At 41.9% G+C, this 16,169-nt stretch overlaps 7 protein-coding genes across 7 annotated transcripts; 3 read left to right on the top strand and 4 right to left on the bottom strand.

Moving 5' to 3' along the window:
* Positions 1-22: 22 nt before the first annotated feature.
* EAE97_002649 (uncharacterized protein) lies at positions 23-886 on the top strand. The gene is made up of 3 exons (XM_038873161.1): positions 23-148; positions 224-499; positions 556-886. The coding sequence occupies exons 1-3, from the start codon at positions 127-129 to the stop codon at positions 588-590; spliced, it is 333 nt and encodes a 110-aa protein (XP_038736367.1). The 5' UTR covers positions 23-126; the 3' UTR covers positions 591-886.
* Positions 887-1,468: 582 nt separating this feature from the next.
* EAE97_002648 (uncharacterized protein) lies at positions 1,469-2,019 on the bottom strand (the record flags this gene model as incomplete). Its single annotated transcript, XM_038873160.1, has 2 exons — positions 1,469-1,881; positions 1,983-2,019. 2 exons carry the CDS (start codon positions 2,017-2,019, stop codon positions 1,469-1,471), a joined length of 450 nt encoding a protein of 149 aa, XP_038736366.1.
* A 742-nt stretch (positions 2,020-2,761) lies between these two features.
* On the bottom strand, positions 2,762-3,487 carry EAE97_002647 (uncharacterized protein; the record flags this gene model as incomplete). Its single annotated transcript, XM_038873159.1, has 1 exon — positions 2,762-3,487. The coding sequence occupies one exon, from the start codon at positions 3,485-3,487 to the stop codon at positions 2,762-2,764; it is 726 nt and encodes a 241-aa protein (XP_038736365.1).
* Positions 3,488-4,626: 1,139 nt separating this feature from the next.
* EAE97_002646 (uncharacterized protein) lies at positions 4,627-5,720 on the top strand (the record flags this gene model as incomplete). Its single annotated transcript, XM_038873158.1, has 3 exons — positions 4,627-4,951; positions 5,038-5,291; positions 5,367-5,720. The coding sequence occupies 3 exons, from the start codon at positions 4,627-4,629 to the stop codon at positions 5,718-5,720; spliced, it is 933 nt and encodes a 310-aa protein (XP_038736364.1).
* A 3,407-nt stretch (positions 5,721-9,127) lies between these two features.
* EAE97_002645 (uncharacterized protein) lies at positions 9,128-10,417 on the bottom strand (the record flags this gene model as incomplete). The annotated part of the gene is made up of 1 exon (XM_038873157.1): positions 9,128-10,417. The coding sequence occupies one exon, from the start codon at positions 10,415-10,417 to the stop codon at positions 9,128-9,130; it is 1,290 nt and encodes a 429-aa protein (XP_038736363.1).
* Positions 10,418-11,954: 1,537 nt separating this feature from the next.
* Positions 11,955-12,939, bottom strand: EAE97_002644 (uncharacterized protein; the record flags this gene model as incomplete). Its single annotated transcript, XM_038873156.1, has 3 exons — positions 11,955-12,153; positions 12,241-12,680; positions 12,757-12,939. 3 exons carry the CDS (start codon positions 12,937-12,939, stop codon positions 11,955-11,957), a joined length of 822 nt encoding a protein of 273 aa, XP_038736362.1.
* A 990-nt stretch (positions 12,940-13,929) lies between these two features.
* On the top strand, positions 13,930-15,435 carry EAE97_002643 (uncharacterized protein; the record flags this gene model as incomplete). The annotated part of the gene is made up of 1 exon (XM_038873155.1): positions 13,930-15,435. One exon carries the CDS (start codon positions 13,930-13,932, stop codon positions 15,433-15,435), a length of 1,506 nt encoding a protein of 501 aa, XP_038736361.1.
* Positions 15,436-16,169: the final 734 nt, after the last annotated feature.

Here is a 16,169-nt window from a genome sequence, read left to right as displayed (position 1 = left end):
TGTGCTTCATTCGTCACAATCTCCAATTGTGAGGAATAGATTCACTGCCATAAGACGAATAAACCTTCTCTTTTGATACCTTCTAGCCTATAGACTCCCGATCCGCCGGCGTAAAAGTTTACAAAAATGTCAGCACAAGAATCTCCAGGTACATAAGAGCTCCCGTCCTCCAGCCTCAAGTTAGTCAACCCCAAAATCAATCATCTAACAAGCTCCCCGACAGATCAACAACAACCCGCAACAAACGCTGGGATCGAATTTCTCTCAAGCCAAGAACCTCATATACAAGATCACGCGATGGAAGCTCCTGACTCTCCACCTGATCTATACTCTGCCCACAACCACAATTCCTCTGACACACCAGCTACTACGCCTTCCAAGAGCGCTACTCAGGAAAAGGTTAATCATGGTGCGCCTGGTAGTTCGTGGTCTTCAAAGAAGTTCAATGAGGAATATGATAGGGCTTGGGATGGATTGATTGATAAGAACTGGGATGGCAGTGAGTTTCTCCTAGGCTACGGCGAGGGGGGGTAAAAATGCTAATGTGAATGGCAGAAACCAGATATGGTGACCCGTTGTTGCAGAAATGAGGGGGCTTTAATTACTGGGTGACGGGCCATAGCACGGATGAATTTTTCCTATGATAGCATTATTGCGAAACAGTTGAGACAGAAGATATGATGCAATGCATAATGGCTTGGGAGTTGGGAGGATTTGCTGGCGTTTTAGGAAGAGGAGAAGGAAGAATAGCAAGTAATAGTCTCTATCTGCTCGAAAATGGAGGTGTAGTACATGCCTCATTTCACAGTATGTGTGGTATCATCGTGTTTTCAATTTGATATCTTCACTCCGTTGCATGTGATGGTGTGATTATCTCTTTAGAATTGTATTATTAGCAATACACTAGAAGATCTTGAAGCCAACCCAACGTGGAGACTCAAGCTGCAAGTGCAAAGCACGTCTCAAGCCCATCTAAAGTCTCACTGCTCGTCCACAATGTAATCGTTAAGCCGTATTGCCATATCAAAGCCCACACTGAACTTTTCGCCATATCATATTCTATTTATTATCTGTGCCAGGAGCGAAAACTGCCAAATATTTGTGTAATGTCTATTGATGTTAAAGGTCAGCCGAATCGTTGATTTATACCGTTGAAACATACCAGTCATTGGGAAAAAGTGGCTCAATGCTGTGAAGTCTAAACCATCAAGCGATCTCGTTGAAGCTACCACAAACTATGTTTTTAGATATTAGTACACTTTCACATGTGTTGGTATTTTATGAGATAAGGGATGATTTGCCATGTAGTCCAAAGGCTGATTCAGGAAGTGAACGGACATATAGATATTGTTGAACAAAATTTAGAGATTACTCACTGGATATGAAATAAATTTTCAAGTAAACTGGCCACACTTGTCCTGCTGCAGCGCTAGTTTGAATCCGCGTCTGCGTCTGCGTCTGAGTCTATCTATGCAGATATTGTCGACTTGCGTTTCTTGTTATGGACCTCCTTCGCCTTGCTTTCAAGCACCCGGTCGATGAGGACAAGCTGAAGTTCAAGATTTGGAACTTGAGCTGGTTTCAGATTGGCATCGTCATGGATTGGTTTTTTTATGAAGAGTTCGACAACGAACTTGCAGTTTTTCATCAAATGGGCTTTGAAATCACGATCAAATCCAGAGTCTTCGTGGTAGATGATCAGACGATTACCGTTTGAAGTTCCTTCAACTTCGCTACCATCTGTGTACCCACTGCGCTCCCAGAGTTCCACGGGCGACAACGGGTTGTTGTTTTGCTCCACTTGCAAGTAAGGAAGGTAGACCGTGCCAACAAACACAATTAGCTTATCAACATCGAAGAAGTCGACGTGATCCAGAATAACTATGGTCAATGTAAGGACTTGACCCAAAAGCGCCTATGGTTCTTTGGGAAGGTTGGAATGTCCGAAAAAAACTTTTCACAGATTGCAAGCTTTTTGGGACCAAGTGCAATCTCAGGTTGTGGGAGTGTGGTAGCCATGTCGTCTATCGCGGTTTTAATTTTGCTAGGAGACAACAGGTGCTTGATTATTGAGTGTAGTGATTGAAGTTTGTTAAATATTCCTCGAGTAGTAGTTGAAGGAGATGTTTCAGTGGTTGTTTTGAGAAAGAGGGTGGAGGTGAGGTTAAAGTTGGGAGGTGGGAGGTGGACTAGTCTACAAGTAGGTCGCAAAATCCTTGAGCCAATAAACATTCACCATCTGCTCAGTTTTCAAATCACCTACACAGGTGCACTACAATTTGATAAAATCGAGTACTCTTTTTCATTGCATTCGTTTAATTCAAAGTTATAATTCAAAGTCTAATGTTGCAGTTGAGATTGATTGAATGCAGAAGTTTGCCTTCACTTTTGATTGCAATGTCATCGACTAAAATGCTCATCCCGCATAACTTGCTTCCTACCAGCCATACTTCCATACCATAAAAAGGCCATCGCGTGACACTGCAATAATAATCAAATTTCCCAGGTCGAGAATGATAAACTCAACTTCTCTGAAGTATCCGAACCACCAAAGATGTCGATGTCATTTTAGACGTTCTTAAACTCCGAGACTTCCCTTCAAGTGTATTCCAGCAGCCCATTCTATGCCCACAAACTCTCCTCGTGCGATATAATATAAAAACCATGCCACTGAAAGTCTGTAATATTGTCTAGCTGCATATATATATTAGCAAGTTAACGCTCAAGATGGGCTGTCGTATCATACCTCCTGCATTCAATCCTATTCTGGGGCTTCCTTTCTTTTCTTGCTTGGTTGTTCGAGACTATTAGATCCATTTGATGTAATTTTCGTGCCGCCGTTGGCCACGACTTCGATAACGGACTTGATGGATCCTGCCAGCTCCGAAAGTTTTCCTAGAACTTCACCCTTGACCTTATCTTCCATCTTGGCTTCGACTTTTGTTGAGACGGAAGCCTTTGATTTAGATTCAAGTGAACGATCGACTAGAACAAGCTGAAGTTCAAAGTTTGCATATGATTTGAGTGGAGCTGGGCCTGGTATGGGATTTATTGTTTCTCTGCAGAGTTCGAGGAAGAATTGACAATTCTTATCCAAGAACCCTCTGAATTCAAGATCGGATTTGGAACCGCTGTGGGAATCTAACATCTGGCGACATGACGATGTTATACTTGGATGACTTTCACCGTAATACTGACTAGATCTATGCTTCCACACTGCATATGGAGGCAAAGGGTCATTGTCGCGTTCTCTGATAAGACATGGGAGGTACTTCGTGCCAAGAAACATTAAAAATCTGTTGATATAATGGTCCTCGATATGATTTGACTGAATACAAATTAAGGCAATCGTAAGAACTCGGTTTAGGAGGTCGTAATCTTGAGCAAATTCTGGACACCTCTTGAGGAAACTCTCTTTTCGACTCGACTGCTGCATGCCTTCTAAAGATGAAGCTGTGCCTTCTGGAATTAAATTAACCGCGCTCATTTTGCTCCATCTGTCTTTGATTGTTTGATATATTACTTAGATTCCAAGTCGATTGAGCTGTCCTCTTCGAAAGAAAAGAGTGTGGTGAGGTTTGATCGAAGTTGGAAAGTATAAAAGTGCAAAAATCCAAAATTACCCAAGAAATTTTTCCTCTCTAAGGATATTCACTAGCGGTCAATTCTGCGCTCGAATTTTGCGGTCTATTTTCAGCTTTCGACTAGATTGACTTTTCAAGTAGAAACATCAAAATTCCGTATATAAAATTGAAAGTGACTGTCTGATGTGTATGGATGTGTTCCGCCACCGAGATATTGAATAGGTTTTGCGCGGGTATCATTGAGAAGATAATACGTTCTACTACATGAAAGCTTTCTTCCCATATAGAAGATACTATGTTTGATAACCTATGCATGACATATACATAACCGCCATTGAGTTGAATTTCGTACTTGTGGAAAACTACGATGTTGTGCCTCTCATGCAGGATATACCTAAAGAGATACCGATCACTATTCGGATCAATATTCGGATATTGAGATTTAGACTGTGCGAAAATAATCTCCTCCATGGATAAACCTCAAGTAGTACTACTCACTCCACAAACATCCATTTGAATTTGACAATAACCCGAATCACCTTTGGACATCATCCAGGCGAAACTCAAAATCAATGACTTCCAGATTTCAGATATTCTCAAGAGCTCGAAACTTTCATATTTACTGTAGAAGCAATATTGGCGGGATTACATGGTCCACATACATCTTTCACAGAACTCCCGAGGCCATTACTGAATCACCGAGCAAAGGTTCAAACTAAGAGAGTTCTAGGCCCTCCGCAGAAATTTTCATGTACTTAATCTGAGCTCAAATACTAGTTTCTATTTCCACTTCCTTCCTATCAAGTTGAAATAATAGCAAATCGTAAGTTTCGTGTTCGCTTATCTCTCTTATTGAGGCCTCTTTTTGAAATAGTCTCCTAGAATCTCTTTGTATCATCAACACCACAAAACCCCTCGTTTGGGAACTACTTTATCCTTTGTTGACATACCACATCTATAATTCAGCTCTTATATCCCTTGGCAACTTGGCAAAAACTTATTGCTCTCTAGTTTCTCTCAATCTTTCATCCCGGAATTCTCTATGCGCTTCACCACGGTAGTGGAACCTTTATATAAGATGATACCGGCCGCAGATATTGAGACACTTCCATCCCCGGAAGTGTTGTATCATCGTCGCTCCTCGGAAGTCTGGTCTGATAGCTATCATGATCAAAAGAAAGAGGATAGAGAGTCAAGTGAAGGACTTCTCTCGAAAACCCACTCTCTCGCTCCCTCAAAAACGAGACTTTTGTTCAAGAATCTACTGGGGATGTCGGTTTTATTCTTAATTCTTTTGAATGCTCTACAATTGATCTTGATTCTATCGACCAGCTCTAGGTCCTTGAAAGAATGTCTTGCTTCACCAGGTAATCAATTATCTCTTGCTTTTTCAATTTCAGAGCATGCTAGCTTTGACGATTGATCACGAAACTAATAGGCTATAAACATGTAGACATCCCAGAACTCAGTCTCGAGCGCTCTCAAACCCGTCGGATCGCTCGCACCAGCCCTTTTACTTCACGCAATGTCACAGACGGTAATGAAGCCTGGCACAACATTTTACCTGGCCATGGTGTCGTCGCTTTACCAGAATCATATGTCAAAAAGAACAATATACCCGAGTCAACTGCAACTCATCTGTATTCTGGTGATACGGAGCCCAAACACATCTATTTTATTGAATCTTATCATGTTCTACATTGCCTCGTATGCACCTCTCCATCCTTCCATCTCCTCTCCGGAGCTATTCCCTCTTTCCAACCAAACTCTAATATAAGATAGCGCATGCTTCGCAGCCTCTACCATTCTATGGACTACGGACTACCCAAAGAACCATATCTTCCTCCATTAGATCACCCTTACCACTGTTTCGATCGAATCCGTCAATTCATCATGTGTAATCCAGATTATACACTAGTACCCAATATAGCAGGACACGATAAATCAGACTGGACACAACCGAACAAGAAGTGTCTGGATTGGGATGCATTGAGAGATTGGGCGGAAAAGTATCATGGGAGTTACATGGATGATTTTGCACTTTCGGCCAAAGAGAAACAGGAAATGGGGTACGATGAAGTGAATATATATAACAATTATAAAAAGGGTGATGGACTGCCGGTAGGACAGCTTTAGGATTTTGTGAGCTACGGATTGTAGGGAGATGGGAAGGATGGAAGATGGTAGATAGTGCAGAGGACGTATAGAGGATAGAGCATAGCTACGACATGTACTATACATATAGTGCTGGAATGCTGGACAAACACACTTGCAAATGACCATGAATAGCACCAACAATGTGACACTGCATATAGTAGAGATAACTTCGTTCCTCCAGCGGAAGTAATAGGATAGAGCGGAAACAAATTTCCACCTAGACCCACCCCCATCCGCCCTCCCTCCCATCCGCAACTGCACCTCGTCCCCCACCACCCATATCCCATTCATTTGATACACAATAATTCCTTGCTAATACATTGCCAACATAGTTTGAAATCAAACTCATTCTCCCATCAAACAGGACCAACAATCCCTCAATCAAGCAAGTTGGCGCAGTGGAAGCGCGCCGGGCTCATAACCCGGAGGTCCCCAGATCGAAACTGGGACTTGCTATAAAAGTTGAACATTCTTTTTGCAGTTTCTTTGACTGTCAAGAACATATACGTGTAGTTTTGGATCTTGGATGGAAGCCCTATGAAATATGACATGTCAATGCACAAAGGAAATCCCAGACTTTTGCCATTCGGTTGGGACGAGAGATTATTGAATCTTTCCGACTGTGTAATCTTTCAATTGCATCATCAAACAAGCGTTGATAATCAAGTTATCCACGAGCTTGAGAATACCTACATCGAACAGAAGAGGAACTTTTGGCAGGTAGGTGGGGTGAATTGAAATTTTCCACCTTTGCGGAACAAAATATATGAGCGGACCTCCATGTATCTCATTCATCCTATCACAAGCAGAGAGGGAATCCATTTTACATCCATTTATTAATTTGTGGTGTGGGGCAGGTAATGGTGGGGTACTTTTTGAGGATTCGGCTAGAATCAGGGGATGTGATTTTTAATCGTGGTCGATGTTCTGTAACTTTTTGGGAATTTTTACATCGCATGAAAATAAGATAAGATAGGTATTCAAAAGTCTTATCCTGGTAGCTTCCCCCCCTTCCCCTCAAAAAAAGTTGCTAGCTATAAGTCAGTCTTAAGCAAGTTAGTTACCTTGTTCCGAAGAGCCATCAAACAACCCAGAAATCTTCAAGGTGATTTCGTCTAATCCTGCCTCCTTTACCACAAAATTGCATCATTTGCTATGATTGGTGCTCCATGTGTGATTGACAAGTTACCCGTTACATTTTTTGTTTTTAGTATCACCATACACGACTCTTCTAATTCTTCAAGTCCTGAGATTTTTGGCATGATTCTCATTCTCAGAACTATCAGTAAATATTAGCATGTATTCAATACCCCATGAAAATCTACATCGTTTTAAGCAGGATTATGCAAGCATGAGCAGAGATATAAGCCAAGCTCTTTTCCAAGTAATCTTTGTGTCCGTCTCCCTCAACTTGCCGACATCATAATCAATAGACTCATCTACCATGATACGAGACTCAAGTCCAAGATAGCGTTGTGAAATGACTTTCAGATCATATCTTGTTAGAGAATCTCCATCTATCACTATACTAGCTGTCCATCTGTTATATCAGTATCACATACCTATCCAACAATATTGATTACATACGAAACATTTTGAAACATATAGTTAATCTCATCTGAATTACTTTTATTTGAAATTTAAACATTGAATCCGTAACATTAATCTAATAATCAAGCAATCAGCTCTATCCAACCAAATATTCCCATGCGAAAGTCATGAATGAACCTTCATGACCTCGGAAATCAACCGTCAATTCATACCTCCTGACATCTCCATTCAAACTCATCTTCCACCCCAAGAAAACCTATCACCAAAACATCATACGTACCTCCCATAACATCATCTCTAACCCAGCACCCCCAAAAACCCTCAGCAAATCATTTCTTATCTCACTACACTACTAGCAAACGCAAATCATTCATTCATGATTTCAGCATATCTCTTCCCCTACAATCCCACACAGAGCCCTATACGTAAAATTATATTCGAAAAATCCACATGATTCTCAAAACTATACTGCGTCTGTGAACCACAGAGACGCATATCTATATCCACATCGAAAATTCCAGATTCCAGATAAATATCTTAATCTAGTAGTACCTACCTACCTACCTAACAAGTACATAGATATGCAGCAATACATCATCTATAACATATTTCCTATCCACCTCTTCTCTTCATCCTCAAGATTCTCTTCTCGTCGCTTTTGTTTAAAGGTGTTTTTGAGGCTTGAGTGAGACAAGGCATTTTTGTAGGTTCGAATGTTTGAGATGTGGATATTGTTTTCGTTTTTTGTCTTGTCTTGTCTTGTCTTGTATCACGAACGGATGTGGCATAAACTTTAAACCTACTGTAGGGGAAAATGAAGAGATGAGGTTGTGGAAAAGAGGAGTTGTTTAAGGTAGGTGTGGGTTTGGGTGGAGATTTGATGGGGAGCGTGTAGTGTGTATGGGGTTGGATGGTGTGTGGTGTGGTGTGGAAATGAGGAGATGGTTTACATTACTTTGATTTAAGTTGTGGTGATGGAATTGGAAGGTGGGAGGTGGAGAGGAGTGAATCAATATGAGGTGAGACGAGATGTAATGGGAAGAAACAAATATGAAGGGGAAAGCAACGAAAAAGGAAAAATGAAATTAGACAAAATAAAAGAGGGAAAATGAGGGGTAATTATATTCGATCAACAGCATCTACCGCGATTCTTATGTTGCTTAGTAGATACAATTATGATTCAGAGTTCCTGGTATCTCCAATCTCGTACATGAACTCATATCTCCATGCGATGATGATGATGATGATAATCCCATTCGCAGATACGAAGATCAGATGAGGGAAACTGTTATTATGACTTCTGGCTCACTTGGTTGTGACTGCTAAAAATGATAATGATATGAGTATGACACGACATAACAGAACCGCAGTCTTAAATTCCACAATCGAATCATCTAGATTCTAGACACCTATCTAGTATCAAGTGGCAAGAAGGGAAGTTCCGATATGCGTAGAGATTGACACTCATGATAAATGATACTAGTAGATAGTACACAATACACAATACCACACGAAGAGCTTCCCTCGTACTCATAGTAAACACACAAAAGATAAGATTTTCCCCAGAAACCTAAACACCTCGCTCGATGCTCGAATAAAGATATCATGACAAAATTTGCACCATAGAACAATATACACCAATATCGCCGCATGTGTAATCCTAAAGGTTTTGTTTCTTCTGAAAATTTTCAAATCATCATACCCATACCATTCCCCTAAAACAAACGCCTTCAGTTACACCACTCTCGCCTGCGCAACCCTAGGTAAAAGTTCGATATTGTCCTACAAAAAAAGACATTCGTTAACACACAGCCATCGGAATAACCCTCCCAAGATTATACCGTCATTGCGTTAGGATTCAAGTCAGGATTCACATTCGGAGGCGGATGATTCCCTACTTCAAAATTGCTCACATTTCTATTATGGCCATGCGCACTATCGATACGCGCTTCTTCCAAATCTCCAGTGCGAGTCATGTGACTCTCATAGCTTGTGGATTGGTGATGATCGTGATGATGGAGTCCACCGACGGGACTATTCGCATTACTTGCATAGCTACCGACTCCAACACCGGCCCAGAACGCACGGTCGGAACTGCGGGGTCCCCATGACCAGCCTGCGCCTTGGGAAAGAGGGAGATGGTAGAAGCGGAATGAAAAGATGGCCGTGAGAACGCCGAGGAAAAATCCAAATAGGATATCGAAAGCGTGATGACGGAAATCGGAAAAGCGGGTTGAACAGATGTAGACAGATAGTAAGGTAGGAATGATAGTGATGAGGAGGAGGTAGAGGGGAGGAGCTGCAGCCTGGTTACGGGAGGCTATTAATCTATCGTTGTGACCTGATGTGAGAGCTGATGTATCCGTGTTCTTGGCGGAAACTTCAGAATCATTACGTTGATGACTCGGAGCGTTGCGGGACGGAAACGCAGAATGAGAGAGTGAGGAATCAGCGTTGTAAGCTTGAGGTGCAAGGTAAGGTACTGTCAAGGAGAGTTTGGACGCTAGGAAGAGACTGAGATAGACAAGTCCGGAAGATGCAAAGGATGAGTGACCAGAAGGATAAGATCTGAATCCATCGTTGAGTTTTTCACTATCTGTTTGTTGACAGATACCCGCTTGAACCAAAACAATTCCTTCTGGTCTATCACCACCACCAACAGCCCACTTTGCAATATTTTCCATATCAGGAATACATCTCGATATCAAATCTGGACGAGGTCGTCCAAAGAGATTCTTCATTCCACTCGTGATGACAAATGCCAAGGCGCAGGATAATGCAAGTCCGAGCCAAGAAGCGTGCAATTCCCATAGTTTCCGTTTCCAAATCAAAGCTTTGGGTACAGATTTCGGGACTGTTGGGCCCGGGACCAGAGTCAGAGTGACGAGAAGAATGACGAGTGCAGGTACGACAAAAGCCAAAACGGCCAGGAGAGAGGTGGGTACTTTCTCGTGATTTTGAAATGGAAAACTGATATCTGGATCGACGAGTGAAAAGGGTCGTTTATTGGGCGTCTGGTAATTGAACACCGAACCAAGCGCGGCTGCCACAATACAAATCACCCAATCAAATACGTATGAAAGGACGACGGCTATGGATATCTTTCCATTATTTCGAGATCTCATGATTGAATTCATGGTGAAAGATTCCCATCAAGTTGTAAGGAAAACGAGGATAAATTCCCCCTTAACAGAAGAGATGGATGAGGATTGTAGAAGAGAATAGATATGTGTATTCACTGCCGTGTGTAATGTAAGAATTTTTGAGGCTGTGTTGTTGCCAAGGGTATTCAAGAAGTTTGATAGCCTTTAAGGTTCATTCTTGACGTGAATAATTGGTTGATTCAAGGATCAGTTGTGACTAAAGTCTCTTTCCCCAAGAAATCCAGAGATGAGAATTGATTAGGAAATGATTGCACACGACCGATCTAGACAGGTCTTGACGTTGACGCTTGAATATTTGCAACTTTAGATAAGGTTAGGTATGATGAAGACTATCCAAATGTAAATATAAATGTAGATGAGTTATTTATGATCAATTGGCGCTTACTTACCTGTCCATGTGTACCTAGTAATGAAGATGTCAACCTCGGGTTCAATTGAGGCTTTGCTTCTCAGAGTTCTGGCGCTGTGATGGGTCTATTGGTCTATTGGTTCTATCACTCTGATCAATATATGGGTCGAAAAGTATAATATTGGGATCCATGGATACCTACCGCCATCTAGAACTCTTTCTTTTTCTCGCTGGATTGGATTGGTGAGGACGTATGAGTATGAGGATGATTATAAATATTAATATTAATATAAATATAAATAGAATACGATGTCGATGTATCGTAGATGTACGAGTATATGTAATGCATACCTACATATAATTTACGAGATTGAAGTTTTATACATCCATGTTTCACGTCACTTTGTTGGTAAATGAATGGATTTCTTTATTCTTTTGCTCAAGCCACGCAGCTACAGCCACCCTGCTCACTCACACACGCCCAGCCGCCACATATCAAACCACGTAACCTTGCTTCACATTTGTCCACGGGTTGGTATGAAGATCTATCTACACCAGCATGAAATGGCAACCTGGGCAACCTGCACCTTGAAACCTTGTGGTATCAAACCAATTTTGATTTGTTCGATCGAATCTTCGGAGGGTTTTTGGCGTTTATCACCCCAGGGGACAAAATCACAGTTTCACCCCAGAATGATGATCATCTCAGTTCATGTTTATTTTCTGTATTGCTTACTAATCATAGGGGCTCGTAAGGGCTCGTAACTTCGTAAGAACGGCAGGCATTGCCAGGTTTCATCATTTTCGGTAAATTCGGATCACAGAAGAACTTTCACGTGATCAAGTCTCAATCCTCAAACTCGTTTCTCTATTTTTGTTGAACGCTATGGAATCTCAAACATCCTATCATATCATAATTGATCTAGGAAAGGACATGGAAAGAAGCCGACACTCAAATTTGTTGCTGAAGCTATCAACCAAAAAAGAAGCCATTCACAGGTCCGATATATTTGCTGACGGAATTCAAAATATTTCCCTTCTCAACTTCCTAATCATTTCGCTCCTTGAATACCAAAACCCCAACTGCTGTTAGTGAAGGGAGCGCAGACTGTCCCGGAAATATTCGACCCTCTCATACTCACTCCGTCTTTAGGTGTCGTAAGGTGGTAAGAGCCCTCGCTGAATTGGATGTATCACCGTCTCTTCAGCCACCTCAGGTTTGAGCCACCGTGGATTGCAATATAACCCGCAGACATGACGTTTTAAGAAATCTCTGATACATTGGGGTCCAAAATCTGATGCTCCATAGAGCCTTTTTGCTGATGCAATGAGTGGATCTGCCAGGGTACTAGTGAGCGAGTTAGGGAATATACTGATTTCTGAGAAATTTACTGGGAAAGAGCCGAATAGATAAGTTGTAGGAAAGCAAGCTTACTATCCATTGGCATCTCCGCCTCCCTGAAGGTCGCACAATAGCATTTTGCGGTTAGATATGTGATAGGAAAAGTGACTCAAGGCTTGGATTGGATTAGCAAATTCGTCATCACCCGGAACCCATCCTGTGGGGCTGTTGAACTTTCGGTAGTCCTCAATAAATGGTTCTATAACGCTTACGGCTCCCGTCTTGCTGTCAGTCCAGAGTGTCGACGGGATAAGGCGGACTGGGTATATTGGTATAGTATTTCCAGCATTGACTTCATCACTGTGCCATTCCGATGGCCTGTTTGCGGCATTGAATGCATCAATGATAGACTGTGCCTTTTTGTCTACCTTAAGTTGCTGCTCGTATGGATTATCATGATACACAGGTCCTGTCTTAAAGCACTTTAACACGCAGCGATCACCAGATTTTTCACCATTTGTATAATATCCAAACTGGTCAACGGATTAGTACTAAATTCAGATGGGGGCAGCAGCAAACCGCAATGCGAAGAATACAGTAACGACATACAAATGCATTCTTGAAATTTCCTGATCCACAAACCCGATCCATATAGATTGTGGCTTTTGTACTATCGTTTGGGAGATTTGAACCCACGTTTATGGTCATCTTGGCCATGTGAAAACCGTCTTCGGAATCAGATTGTTCCGAATCATCTGGGGCATTATACAGGAGAACACCGGCCTTGGACATATTGGCATCATTGAAGTGGCTTTCCAGCATTGCGACGTACACTAATGATACAGTAAAATGGCGGTAAGTTTATCAACCAAAAAGGATGATACACGATGTGTTGTATATATTCGAAGTTTCGAACTTAATGATGAAGAGGTCCCGATAATAATAAGTATAAAATTCGATTAACCAAAATTGATGATAAGTATTGTATTATGGCTGCAATGTTGGATTTTGGTGAGGAAGAGGCTTCATAATGTCGAGTATAAGACGTCTTGCGCAAGTGGAAGGCTCTATTTCTCTCTTTTTTCAAATGCAGAAGGTCCCATACATTTATTCCCAACAGACATGTCCCAGCTTGTGCGCAAGCAGGAAGGAACCCTATGAGTCGATTCGCCATTTTCTTCAGGAAGTCCAACTGAAGGGAGGTTATTCATTCGTCATATTGCTTCTGAAGGACGAGTGCGTTTCTCTCCAAGTGAAAATACTTTTACTGACAAGCATCTACATACTTCTCTGGTCCCGATTGTTCTGTGCAGACAGTCCAGTGTGTATAGTAGTATTTCCGTGAGGAAGGAAACAAGGGGCATGGCAATAGCGACCAGGCTTAGTGACTCGTCAAAGATTGTTTAGCACTTTCTATGATACCATCGCGACATGTCCTGTTATCAAACCTTTTCAAAGCTAAATTTTGGGAACAATAGCCAATCAATCGTCCCATACCGAAAGTTCTGGTAGTTTGATTCTGCTCCAAGTTTCTACTTTTAACTCGTCTATATTTTGGAGCTCATTTATGGCTTTGTCTTATATTCAATGTGTGTTTGGGCTTAGAGGTTCAATTCACTTCATCAGTATATGCTCAATAGCCTTCCTCTAGCTTCCACTTCGGTGCCACCTTCCTTACCCTTTCATGTCTTGACGTTCTTTCTTCTACTAAATATATTTACATTTAAGTGACTTCAAATAATCAAGCCAAATCAGGAGAATTTGAATACATCCTGAATCAAAATGGAACGTGTAAAAGGAGAGATATTCGTCGTCACAGGTGGAGGGCAAGGTCATCTCCACCCATGCATCGAGCTTTGCACACGCCTTACCGCACGCAAATTCAACACTATGCTCGTCATCCCCGATCAGGGCATCGAAACTCCTTTCGAACCTCCGTGGTCGATCCCCGCAACACTCCCCCAATCATTCATTCAAAACCCCCTAACTTCTTTTCTATACATCACTCCATCATCACCCTTACCCTATGATATTGATCAATTCCGCTTGGAAGCAATCAGTCAGCTCATGATCCGCATCACCGAACACATAACCTCAGACTCGACACCTCCGATTATATGCGCAATCATCGATATTCAAATGGAGTGGACTAAAGATATTTTTGCCACTTGTAATATTCCGATTGTGACCTTCGTTTCCTTCGGCGCATGTGCTGCATCTATGATGTCTCACGTGATGGAATTGAAAGCAGCGGCTGAGAAATTTGAAACTGGAGAGCAAGAAAAAACCATTGAGGGATTACCAGCCGAGATATCTCTTACATCAGAAGATTACAGGCGTTTTGACCGAGAAGTGTTTGCAGGTCTGACGCCACCTGAAGACCCTGATTTCGATCTCACCTCCTTTTCTGAACCACCCGAACCGGGAAATCTACCGCGATGGTTTGTGGCAATCAGTGGCACGATTGGGATAATGTACAATACATGGGAAGAATTGGAAAAGCCATTTCTCGACTACATCGCGGCTGAGGTGAAAATCTACATGCCTGAATGGAACGTGCCTATTTGGGACGTAGGACCACTTCTCCCTGAAACATATTGGGAGTCTGCGAATGATAGTTCGCTCATCAGAGGGAGACAGTCTCAACGCTTATCGAATCATTCAGAAGATGAGGTCCTAGCGTGGCTAGATTCTAAAGCACAGGATGAGGTACTTTACATCGCATTTGGAAGCGACGTCGGTCCTGACATGCTGGAATATTTTCACATTGCAAAAGCGTTGGAAAAATCCTGCATATCGTTTATCTGGGTGATACCCCCACTAGCTGGTGTACCCAAAGAGTCACGAGAACCCGGGGGATTTTACCCCGAGGATCTCGCTCTCAAGGTGGGAAAACGCGGTCTTGTCATTTATGGCTGGGCCCCACAACTTCTCATCCTGTCTCATGTTTCGACGGGAGGTTTCTTATCGCATTGTGGATGGAATTCTACCGCTGAGGCGATAGGACGAGGTGTTCCGTTTTTGACTTGGCCGATTAGGGGAGATCAGTTTTATAATTCGAAATTGATCGTGGATTATTTGAAGATTGGATATAAAGTTGCGGAGAATATGGAAGATGGCGCGGGGGAGGAGCATATTAAGATAGGGATTGAGAAATTGATGGGCGATGCGGAAATAAGAGAGAGAGCGAGGGAATGGAGGGGGAAATTTCGAAATGGGTTTCCGGCTTCTTCGGATTGGAGTTTGAATTCGTTTACGAGGTTTGTGATGGAGAGGAGCGTGTGGTAAAAGTGTCAGGGCTGTGCTGGATTTTTTGCTGTGCTTGTTTTCTCTTTTGTATAGGGTACTTGTAGAGATGTCCTGTTTGTTGTGAAATGAGCTTGGATATGGGGTGGGAACCTTAGCAGAGCCATTAGGTTTTTGCAGAAAAATCACTAGTTTTGACAACCTTAGTGATTGAACACGAAGACCTATCTGCATCCGTGCAGATACTAGCATCTCAGAACAACAAGCGATATTTCAATCTAGCACACAAGCTTGAATCGACTTTATTGATCAACTGATGGCTTACCATGTGTGACGAGTAACCACGTCGGTGATATAGACTAGACCTTGAATAGAAATCTAAATGAAAATAATGACAACTGTAATTTTTTTACAACTACCTATATAACTGTTAGTATCACCATCGGGATGGTGAAGTGAAAATGGGACTAAAGTTCACATTGTTGTAACTTGCGAAACCTATATGTTGTCATGTTGAGATGCTAGTGCATACGTTAGCACAGTTACATGCTTCCTATTCCGACTGTAACTAATGAGTATAACGATTGCCTTAGTATGAAGCTCTAAAGTAAGGAAAGTTTATCCTGATCATGTAGATCTTTATGCTTAGTCTGATCAGTCTTGCTTATTAGTATTGACACACTTAAGTGAATGTGAAAGAGACTAGCTCTTATAGCAGCCATTATATGAGAACTACTACTTCCTGTGCATAGATGCTCTTTACACAGAATGCAATA

The sequence above is a fragment of the Botrytis byssoidea genome (genome assembly GCF_014898295.1).
Source record: "Botrytis byssoidea strain MUCL 94 chromosome Unknown BBYS_004, whole genome shotgun sequence".
NCBI lineage: Eukaryota > Fungi > Ascomycota > Leotiomycetes > Helotiales > Sclerotiniaceae > Botrytis > Botrytis byssoidea.
This window is presented reverse-complemented; position numbering and strand designations above follow the sequence as displayed.